Here is a 12,120-nt window from a genome sequence, read left to right as displayed (position 1 = left end):
TAAGCTAACAAGTGCCAAAATGAATTGGCAAAATAAGAAATATGGTGTGTTTTCTCCTATCCTGAGGTGTATGTAAAGAAATGATTAATTAACAAAAAGATTGCTTATAAATGAACATGAACTGTGTATAAACACACAGCAAAGTCTGTTGAGGTCACTTCAGGAGTAAAATAAAAATTGTAGTATAATGCAGTCAGTCCTTAGATTGAGTGAAAGGTCTGTATTTTTTAATTAGAATCATGTCACTGGGCCTGGTTTTGGGTAGCCTCTGGCCACTTACACAGTGGGCCCAAAAGTTTATATTCACGAGCACTGGGTACCCAGTATGCAGTAGACAGTGGAGGAGATTGGTTTATTGCCTTTCTAAGTCTCTTCTGGCTTTCCTCTCACAACAGCATCAGTCTAAACAGATTCCTCTCCACTGGGGAGGCTGGTACAGCAATGGTGTGGGGTATTTGCAGCTGAGAGGGTACCTGGATGCAGTAATTTCCCTAATAAATGCTAATAGATAAGACAGAACTTAAACTCACTCTGCAGAAGATTATTTGGTTTGTTTTCCCGAACTGCACAGATGATCAAGTTCAAAGATCACAGATGATTTGGATCAAGTTCTGTGCTGAGCCTGGTCAATAAGCCAGTTAGAGTTCAGTTACTGCCTTCTGAAGATGTCCCTGCCCCTTACCTCCCATCTTAGAGAGGAATATTTTGGGAAAGTGCAGGAACATTGGTCTTCTGAGGAAGTCAAAATAAATTCCTAACTATGCCTGTGCCAGCCTTAGTGTGGATCATTATTTTTCTGTGTGTAGCTTCCATTTGTTTAACTGAGGCCTGGTTTAGATCAGTTGGAGATAAACAGTCACCAGCCCTTTGTGCTGGACTAAGAGGACTGCTGAGCTACACAGTTGGAATTCATGCTTCACAGAATGCTGAGATTTTCCCAACCAGAGGAATTGTGGGTGCAATTGTGTTGCCTTACTCATTTTGCTTTACATCTTTTTCTTCTACAGACATGGGCCTAAAAATCCATTACAATGGTTAATGGAAACATCCTGTGCAATGCAGTTACCTACTGCACTAACACATCACTAATGCTTCTGGTTAGTTTCACACAAATACTACATGAACACTAGTGTGAAAAACAATTGTGTAGAGTTTAAATAATATTCTGCAGGTTCTGGAGGTGTGCAAAACATAAAAATATTTGCTTAGGCAACTGAAAACAGTCAGTTACAATGTCACTGGCTACAAAAACTTCCTCAGTTCTTAGAATAAACTCAGGCTCATTTCAGCTTCTAACATGTCTCATTTAACTTTCAGGTTTTTTTGGTTCATAATTGCATCATTTCTATACAGATTTGATCTCTCTAGTGATTATATATCCATTAAGAAAGTTAGATTTAGGAGTGTTTGGTAATGAAGTATCACATTAAAATTTTCAGTGAACTAAAATTTGTTCATCTCAAAGTAATTTTTCATACTGAAGAATGTTGAATGCTAAGTTATTAGGGAAAAACTGTTGAGGCCATGGCTGGCCACAAAACAAACTCCTCCTTCTATTTCCCCATTATTAAATCATATATAAAGATTAGAAAATAAAGTCTTAATGTAAACTAATATGTTAATTTAAAAACTGCTAAGGCTTTGCAAATATTCATATTTTCTTTTTTTTGACTGTCGTGCAGTGACAGTAAAATAGGTTGTCACTGCAAAAACTCTTACAGCACTTTCCAATTAATTTTGTGTCCTAAACACATGCTATTCCAAATAACATTATAGCCTTTTAAGCACAATCTGTTCATTTTCACATACAATGTTGGGAACTTTGGATTTGAATTGAAATAGTTATGTGGGCATGAAAATAAAAATGTCCATTACCAATGCTTTGTGTTTGTGTACAAAATTCAAAAGCAACTGAAAACTTAACTGGCAATGAATATCTTTTATGGCATTCTTGACCCCAGTGCAGATCTGCTCATGCTCAACACAGTTGTTGTACCTTGAACACCAGGGTGCTTAAACAATGCCCTGGAAAGGTGCCTAGCCTCATTTTATTTTTGTTTTTTTAGCAGTTCTACTATATTAACATGTAACTACTTGGTATTAGTAATTTTGGTTTCCATACTTAAACTTTATCACATTAGAGTACTTAGTAGCATGGAAATAGGAGCCTGAAGCTTTGGAATATCTCCTTTTCCATGTCATGCATTAGCAGAAATTTTGAAGGCTGAGGGCTCGAGTTTGTAGTGTGTTGAATCTTACTTTGTTCAGTTGCTACTTTGAACAAAATTAATGCTCTTACTTGAAGCATCATTAGATTTGCCAGCTGCTTGGTTGCCTGAAGACTGTATCTGGTGACTGGGTGATTTCTGCCAGTCACATTGCTGCCAGTGTCAGAGGCAGAGAGCAGGCTCAGAGACAGAACAACTTCTGCATCTTCTGAAGCTCTTTGGTGGGAAGCTGAGGACTGTGTGTGTACTGCCACTGACCTTACAGCACTGTGAGGTGAACACCTTTGGAAAAGATTACACTTGCTCCAGTGCCACCTTTTGAAACTTCCTGCAAAACGGTATTAACCACAGAAATGTTCGGGTTTTAGCACGTTAGAAGTTTCTTGTATCTTTTTTTTTTTTTTTCTTTTAATGTTCTAAAAAAGCTGCCAATTTCTTGCAGGTGGGTGTACACGGCATTAGAATAGAATTCATCAATGAAAAAGGATCAAAACGCACCGCCACCTACTTACCGGAGGTTGCAAAGGAGCAAGGTCATTGTTGCACTTTATTTCATATGATCTGGTGGAGAATTTAAACATGCATATAAATCTAAAATGCAATATTTGACCTTGCACTGATGTCAGATGATGGAGCAATATTTAATTGTAAGAAGACTATTATATATAATGCCAATTATATAGCTGTATCAGTTCCCTTGTAGGGATGCAGTGAACTCTAGCTGTTTTTTAAACACAATAAATGCAGTGTAGTTGTAGGGAAATAAAACATGGAGGGGGTGGTACAGTGCTGTAAACCAACTTCAGAGCTGTTAAAAGCTGCCAGTTTTTGGATAGTTATGCTGTGATATTAGTGACATATAAGAACTCTGTAAAGTGATGGGATGTCTGGTCAACTATCTAAACAGCTGATACTTTTGATAAGGAAGTCCAAATAATGTACCACTGTGACCAACTTAATTCCATCTTTTGGAATAACAACTCTAGCAGCTACTTAAAATACCAGGATTTTTAAAATTAATAAATAGGAGTTTTGAACATCATGAAGACTTTCTTGAGAGTAATGAATCTGTATTTTTAATCCATCACCTTTTATATTACCCAGCCACCTATTATATGTATACTAATTCTGGAACTAGAAATGCCACTGTAAAGTGATATTTATTATCTACACGTTCAACTACTGATTGTTTTAAATAATGTTTTATGCAGAAATTTAATTTTTCATACTTTCACAGCCACTTAAAATGTATAAAGTGATTGTGATACATGATCATAACAATGCTTCAGAAAAGTTTAATTTTGTCTCTTGTCCCCAGTCTAGGACACCCGGATAGAGTGGGTCCACTTTTAAAATATTTCAACTATGAGACAAAAATATATGTTGTTTTTAGAACAAATTCTGTGTGTAAATAAATCCTATAGATCATATTTCTTTCAGCTGTTCTCAGTAGAGATGATCTGTGTTCTGTACAGAACTTCAGCAGTTTACTTTCATTGTCAGTGACACTGCACTTAACTGTATTTCTGTAACATTTATTCCTATTGCTATATATCTCATTAATTTTTACAACTCTGAAACTCAACAGGATGGGACCACATTCAAACCATAGATTCCTTGTTGAGGAAAGGAGGATACAAAGCTCCGATCACTAATGAATTCAGGAAAACAATAAAGCTAACCAGGTATGCACCATGGGGTACAACAGATAAATCCTGCTTTCCTAATACTGTGATGAGATGTCAGTACTGGTAAGTTCTTATTTATGGAATAAAATGTGCCCCTGAGGAACCAAAATAATTTAGAAATAGTAGCAGATATTCTGATATTCAGCAGATGTCATCAGCCCATAATAACACAGTTAAGCTGGGAAGGGTAGAGGGGTAATTGTGAATAACATTGCCTCTAAAACTATGGGTTTTTTAAGCCTGAGTACAAGGTGACTGCTGAACTCTAGTTATCTGTTCCATGCTGGGAGAAACAAAAGTTTTTTACATCATAAGGAAGGTACTGACTGTTCATCCTCTTGAGAGAGGCCATACTATTAATACACATAAAAGTCAGAATCCTTTGTCCAGACCCTCCTATCTTTTATCAACTGTTAGGGACTTGTATGGTCACAAGATGAGTTCTAAAAATGTTATGTGTATTACTCCTTTTTTGTGTCCTGATTTCTTTGGAAATCCTTCCTTCTTAGTGAAACTAGGTGTAGGCCTGACTTGACTTTCTTGTCAATACTTAAAACCCAGTCCTTTCATTTGAAGGTACTTGGACTTTCCTGATTGTTTATGCTTATATATAGGGCAAATATCTGAGATTTAGTTTCTTTTCAGCTTTTACCTTCAGCTAAAAATCTTGCCATTACTTAGCAGTAACAGCAAGTATGTTTAGACAAGACAGAAATTCTTAGAAAAATATTTTAATATTAGAGGAATTACTTGCTCAATGATGAAGAATAAAGACTTTGTGTCTCAATGACTGCTCAGAATTTCAGATTTTTGTAGGAACCTGATTACTGTGGAGTACCTCTGATTAAGGAAAACGTTCTATTCTGAAGGTTAAATTAGGGAGGAAGGACGTAGAGAATCCAGGTAAATTTCCAAATGCAGAACCCAATCTTCTTTAAATTTATTTACTTATACACCTATTTTGTTCAAAAAGAATATGTGGAAATAACTGAGGGCAAGAGGAACGGTGCTGTAGTTCTTAAATGATAACTTCTGTATACCTTAGTAAATAAGGAATATATTTTTCCAATAAGCAAAAATTGTATATAGCACACACGTTCTTCTAGCTACATGATTCTCTTTGAAGCAAGGGCATGGGACTGCAGAAGAAAACAAAACAAAGTAAACAACCCCCCAAAAAAAACCCCTACTTACTCCCCAAAAAATCATACACCCCACCAGACCTCCTGTGTTCAGTCTATCTGAATTCACAGTATCCAAAATGCTGGCAAAATCACTAGTCTGGTAAGTAGAATAAACAAAGCATAGTTTTTAATGTTCTGAAGAAATTTTTTGGCTGTCTGTTTGTGTTTAAAATCTAAACTTCTGTTGACATACTGAAAACAGTAGTATTAAAATAGTAACTGTTTCCCAGTATCAGACAACTTTTTACAGAACCTGATTTCAAGAACTTCTTGTCATACAGTAAAACATCCATCAGAAAAATTTAATAAGTTCCTTTAACTTCTTCAAATCTCTGAATTAAAGTAAATGCCCTGTGTGCAAACAAAGCTTTAAGATGCTAATCCAGACTGCTCTGTTGTTAACTATCTTTACTTCAAATTAATACCCAGTAGTTTTGGCCATGTTTTGAAGAAGAGAACTAAAAACAGTGGAGCTGAAAGAAGTGTTCCCATTCCAGGTGCCTAGAATGCAAAAGGACAGTAATTGTATTTTCTATCTGCTGAAATAAGCAGATGTGATTCTAGTCAGGCTGCCTGTGGCCTGCTTTGACCCACTTACAGCCACCTTCAGCAAATGCCAAGCTTATGGTTTAGTTTCCCAGTGGCATGGGATTTCATTCACAGCCCAGCTCACACACCATTCACAGCAATTCCAGAAGAGCTGCAGCTAATCTCTCCGCAAGGACCAGTGGCCATTTGTTAAATTAGTACATCATTAACAAATGCTGTTGTGTCAAGTCAGCCTGGGCACCTTTGGTGCTCTGAAACGTGTGGACTGAAGCAAAAAGCTGCAAGTGTAAGGTGTTCTGCTCTGTTTTTCTGGCAAAGAGGCAATAGAAGCAAATGCATCTGCTACCTTGATTGCTGCAGTCAGGAACTCGACCAAATTTTTGTGCTGGTTTGTGAGTGCAAGTGGTTGAGCCATGTGTTGTGGTTTTTTCAGACCTCAAAGAGAACAACAACCAGAGCAACTCCAGAAGAAAAATATGATAGAAAGGCAGGGTGGTGATCTTTTAAATCACTGTAGCTGGATTCATCCAATCTCATCTGTCAAATCTTATGCAGTGTCTTTTTTAAGTGGAATTTGTGCAAATGTGGAATAGTGTTGGGTTTGTGTAGATTTTACACTTCTACATATAAGTGTCAATGTGGCAATGTTACTTTTTGTCAAAGAATATTGATGCAAGTATGCCCAAAATATTTGTTGTCAGGGCCTGGATTCTGCTTTTAGTAACATATGGTGACTGATGCTATCAGGGGACAGTTGTTCTCTTAGGTTTTATTTGGGAAGTTGGTTGAAGATTCTCAATAAGCCCTCATGTGTTTCTATTTCCTCTACTTCAAGCAACATGGTGGGCAACAATTTTTAATAGTTCTGTTAGGTTAAAATATTGGTCATAAGCACTTACGTTGAGATTTGTCATGTGATTCAAGAGTGACACTGACAACATGGTGGTTCCCTCCCTGCTGCTGTGCAGCAGAAGTCTTATTCCTACCATGAGAAGTACAAACACGATAGCACTAGCACAGTATTTTTTGTGCTACTTGGAGCTTCCTGGTAACAGCTCTTGAATTTACTTCTTTGCTCTTTTCTAGGTACCGTAGTGAGAAGATGACAATGAGCTACACAGAGTACCTTGCCCATCGTCAGCACCATCACTTCCAAAATGGTATTGGGCACCCCCTTCCACCGTACAACCATTATTCCTGACACAGAGCCGCATGACCAGTCACTGGACCTCTCTGCAGACCTCTTCCCAGGAGACCCTGCCCCTTCTTGGTCTAGCTATCTCTATTACTGTACCATTTTATGATGATAGTTTCCGTTGCCATGTTGAGGCTTCTCAGTTGGTTAAGCTCATCATGGCAACGGGAGGGACAACTGCATCGCTACAAAGATCCCATACTTTTTTTATTACTGAGTCACTGCAGATTTTTTTGCAGCATATACAGCCCTTGGGTTTTTTACAAAATTTTAAATTTCTACTTCATTAACTTTGAATTATATCAATCAAGGCTTTCTGTGACTGTGGATGGAAGGAAGAGTTTAAGGATTACAGTTAGGGATGCTTTGCTTAGCAGAAAGGCATTAACAGCTTTTGCTTTAATAGGCGTTACAGGGAATGAAACATATCAGATTCAGGTATTATACTAGACAATGAATTGCATTTTCATAATGTTCTTAATAATGTTGTGTGTACAATATCTCACTCCCACAGTACAGATTTCATGTAGCTATCTATATACGTGATCTTCAGATCCAGCACATAGAGCCACAAAGTCAGGGCTCACGTGCAAAATGCTTTTTTGGATGAGGAGAAGCAATTAGATGTACAGTGAGAAGTAATGTTGGTTAACATGGCAGCATTTTCAGAATCAAGTGGACTAATTGACAGGGCACGATGTTATCCAGTAGGCTACCAGGTACCTTTGGCTCCCATTCTGTGCAGGGAGCCAAGGGCAACCCAGCCCCTGTCATAATAATGCATTAAGAATGAGATTATGCCTTTCTGATGATCTCAAATTAGGAGTGACATTTGGTTTTTGGAAACAGGTTGGTGAGTAGCAGATGTCGTATTAGGAAAAAAATGGATTTAGATTTTAGTGCCTTTGACTATGACATAACTATAGACTTATATATAAAATTCATAGAAAAAATATAGCAAGTACACTGGACACCCTAGCAAACTATAGTCTGCTCTGGTGTCAGTTCTTTGGGGATTTTTTTAAAGTGAGGGTGGATTTTTTTAATAGCAAACCTATTCTGGAAAAGAAAAATCCCTGTTTTGTTCTTTCTTCTGCTTTTCAACTTGTTGAGTTTTATCAAGTCATGAATAGTTAGATAAAGCTAACTATTGTCTAAAAAATACAAAAGATTGTTGAGCACAGGACAAGTATGCCATAATTTTACATGTTTTCATCCATTACAGGAATAGTATTTGAGAGCAGTAAGCACTGTGTAATAATTCTGAGCCCCCTACACACAGTAGAAGAAAGAAAACTCATTGGAACTTTTACCTGCTGTAAAAATAGGATTTAGCAGAAGGTATGCGTGGTGTATTTGCAAGCCCAGGATATGGTAGGAGCTAGCTTTTTGCTTCTGTGCCTGCAGAACTCCCACTAATACCTGTTGCAGTTCAGTGCATATTCTAGGGACATTACATGCCATCTATTTTAGAAAAGACCTTCCTAATATGAGTGAGTGAGCCACAATAAGCAGAAGTTCCAGTTACTGCCACTCAGTGAAATATATATATATATAAAAGCAAATAGAGAAAATAAATTAAAATTCAGTTGTTAAAAAAATTAGACTAATTGCAAAAATGTTTCAATAAGGTTTCAAACCCAGATAAATTATGCTCATCCCTTATGTGAAGCTAGCTTTGCCATATAAATTCTACAGCAGTTCTTACAGAAGGTCTTTGGTATTCCTTCATCCACAGCATTTGATGTCCAAATATTAACATTTTCAGTTGTGATGCCTTAATTTATAAGCAGAGGGCCTGAAATTTCGGGAGCCAAGAGATGCCAGCCAGAAGCTGCAAAAATTAATAGATGTTTATACAGAGGCTATTTTGGATGATACTGTTGTCTTGTTTCTACTTGGGGAACACTTTTGAATGGATGAGCCTTCAAGTGGAAATTGTGAACAAGTGGCTACCTGATAGAGTTGTGTTGTTTCTTTTCTTGCCCTTATAGGGAAACTGAGCACAAACTGAATCATTCTGCTGCAAAAAAAAAAAAAAAAGTCATCCAACCCCATCTTTATCTGTCATCTCGTTACAGCATGCTCATGCTTCTGGATGAGCTCATCGTTAGAAGTTTTTTAAAAAGATCTATTATATATAAATATATATATGTATTGAAAGGTGCTAATCAACCTCAAGCAGGTCACGTGACTGGTCATGCGGATCTAAAATCATATCAGATTTTTTAAAAAATCTTCGATATATGCAGATGTTATACAGAATTTCTTACCAGTGTAATAATGATAGACTGAATAAAAAAATCCTGCAGGTTTTTAAGGACAAGGTCAGCAATACTTCCCACCATGGCTTGGGGGGAAAAAGGATAGTTTTGTCTCCTTTTTGTATACAGCATAATGCACAATGCATTTTTGTCTATCTCTCAGTAGCTGTTGCTTAAAAATATAGTTAAAAGGGTGTTATACAAACTGTAAAGGTGTGCTTTTGAAATTAATTGATGCCAGACCTTCTGGACCAGAGTTTTGTATCACTGATTAAAAAACTGTTACAGAGTCTGTGGTCAATCAGATTGTATGATTATTTTATTTTTAAAGATTGGAATAATCAGCCTATCGACAGTGTTCTAGGGCACCTACCTCCTCAGCATACAAGTGCTGAAAATACTACAGATTGTTTCTGTGTAATTGTGGGTTTATTTGTACAAAACGTGCAGTTCACTGTGACATGCACTGGGACAGAATAGGTCTGTTTGCTTAGAGCTGGTCAACAATTGCTTTCACAAATGTTGTTCCTTTGTAGTTATGTAGCCTTCTAGATATATTGTTGGGTTTAGAAATTTTTTTTTGTTTTTTTTTAATTTGGGGTACTTTGTAAGAAGGTACAACCAAGTAGGTGTTTTTTTGGTTTTTTTTAAGTTGGTTTTGGCTAAGTTTTTTTTTTATAAGCACTACTCAGTTTGCCTTATTCCACTAGGGAGATTGTTGGGGGTTTATTTAATTCTTTTATGTTTCTAAAAAACCCTCTTCTGCGAGCTAGAAAACAAAACTGTAGACTTGACATGAAACTATTGCTTAGTCATGCTTCTAGCAGCCTTCCTCCTGCCGTGGCTGCTGTAGCACTGACTTTTCACCATCTCAACCCCAATGCTGACCATAGCAGGGGGAGGGCACACCAGAGTTCTGACCTCAGATACACAATGAAATCAAGGCAGCCAAATCCCTTTGCACACCCTGGCGTTTGTATACGGACCTCTTTACTTGTCTTCAACTGTGCGGGTTTTTAAAATTGTTGTCTGGAGTAGGTTACATCTCTTACGTGTGTTAGATCGAACCAAAGAAGCCTCCAGCCATGCCCAAATGCTGCTCCTAAAGCCTGCCTTCCAGTCCTTATAAAATCCCTGCAGGATTAAATGTGTTAACTTTTTTATTTTTGTACAGTTTCTAACTGGTTTTTGCTAGTGATGTTAATTAAGTTTATTTGGGGAGTCTGAATACCTCCTCCATTGAAAGAAACTGGTGACTTTCCTTTATGTTTAAAAAAAAAAAAGAAAAAAAAAAAAAGGGAAAAAAAAGGAAAAAAAATTAAAAGAAAAAAAAAAAAAAAGAGAAACCCCAAGTGTGCCTCTCAGATTTAAGGGTTTCTGGTTACATTTATTCTTAAGACCAGCAATGATTCTTTATATACAAAGATGTTTTCCTTGTTTTTTATTACTGTTAAAAGAAAAAATAAAAACCTCTTTCTTTGCTCTGGACCCAGTAATTGTGCTGGTACATAAACGCACTGAGAAAACAAACTTTTGTTTGAAACTTTTGTAACAACTTATGACTGTTTTTGTATATCAAAGTTGATTCTTTTCAAGATATTTGGATCTAGTTTCTAAGTTATTTTAGTGTTTTATATGTTACAAAAAAAAAAAAAAAAAAAATTACTTTAAATTGTTCACCAGCATCTTCAGTTATCTTTAATGCAATGGTGACACAATGGGCTTAGAGCTACCTGGAGTAGCTTGTAAAGCCTCTCTCTTTTCCTTCCTTCCTTAGTAACTTGATTGATTACAATAATATCACAGATTACCTGAACTCCCTTCCTTTATAACTAGATCCTCCTTACTTCTACATTTAATTGCTCTTAGTGTGAAGAAATTGTTGAAATGGGCATTTTAATATAAGTACGGCTTAAAAAAAGAGTAAAATGAGGAAAAAGGAAAAAAAAATTATAGAAGGTTATCTGTGGGTCTGTGAGATAACGGCTGTGGAAAGATATTGTAGTAGTTTTAACACTATTGTTATTACCTTTTAAATCATTTACCCAATAAAATAAGGAAAAAGAATCACCATTGCTTTTTATGTTTCTCTGCTTGATTGTGTGCATTGGTCCATTTTTGTTCTATTTAGGCATTTGCACTTAGTCATAATTCTAAAGGTTAATGATGTGTTAGAAATGTTTTCCTGTAATTAACCCTCTTCCCATCAGAACACTGAGGACAGGTGCATGCAGCTTTTAGTCTAAATCAGGTCCTTCACTAAGCACTACAAGTTAAATCAGCATTTATATTTGTTAAATCATTATTTTTATATCAGTATATTTAGCAGTTATCATGTCAGTTTTGTACTTTCTATGTCTAACTTTAAACATTACTCCACGTGATTCGAAGCCTTAATTTAGAAGCTTTAAAAAACAACCCACACCTCTGAAGAGAAAACCTGACTAAATAGCTCATTTTAATATCTCATTTTGCTATCATTAGTCTGAACTGGATAAATTCTACCCAAAACTCAGACCGTTGAGATGTATGGGTATTTAAAACTTCATATCAGAAGTTTTCCACTCCTCTTGTTCCTTTAGCCAGGTATGTAGCTATCACACTACAACAATCAAACTAGCAAAATAGTATTAAGGATGTTTCAGAGGTGAAAGCATGTTGGTATTAAACAATGAAAGGCTGGCTTACAATTAGCTACACAGAGAATAATTAGCCAGGCCTTAAAAATAAAATAAAATAAAATAAAGAAAAGCAATTGCTTGCTTCATTCATCTCAGGTTCCCACCAAGCACTTCCTACTATTTTTACTTAAGCTTCTCTATCAGTCTTTGTCCTGTTCAAGAGAAAGAGAAAGAAAGCTGGAGAATTCATTCTATCCCCCAGCTGCATGCAAGCTTTCTTCTCTATAGGTTAGGGTTAGTGGATGCATTATTAGAGGTGGGTAGAACCAGTATGTTCATTTTCCAGGAGTAATACCAGCCAGGATCCATACACAATGAAATATGTGTGTGT

At 36.5% G+C, this 12,120-nt stretch overlaps 1 protein-coding gene across 2 annotated transcripts in view; it reads left to right on the top strand.

Annotated features, from left to right (window-relative positions):
- Positions 1-11,175, top strand: part of AMMECR1 (AMMECR nuclear protein 1) — a 70,315-nt gene extending 59,140 nt beyond the window's left edge. Inside the window, exons 4-6 of one of the 2 annotated variants that reach the window (XM_071757588.1) lie at positions 2,671-2,761; positions 3,817-3,913; positions 6,736-11,175. In XM_071757588.1, coding sequence (XP_071613689.1) covers positions 2,671-2,761; positions 3,817-3,913; positions 6,736-6,850 — 303 coding nt within the window. In that variant the 3' untranslated portion in view covers positions 6,851-11,175. Of the gene's footprint in view, positions 1-2,670; positions 2,876-3,816; positions 3,914-6,735 lie in introns of those variants that run through there. The other variant, XR_011728608.1, reaches the window with a different exon arrangement.
- Positions 11,176-12,120: the final 945 nt, after the last annotated feature.

This window comes from Heliangelus exortis, chromosome 14, assembly GCF_036169615.1.
Source record: "Heliangelus exortis chromosome 14, bHelExo1.hap1, whole genome shotgun sequence".
Lineage (NCBI taxonomy): Eukaryota > Metazoa > Chordata > Aves > Apodiformes > Trochilidae > Heliangelus > Heliangelus exortis.
This window is presented reverse-complemented; position numbering and strand designations above follow the sequence as displayed.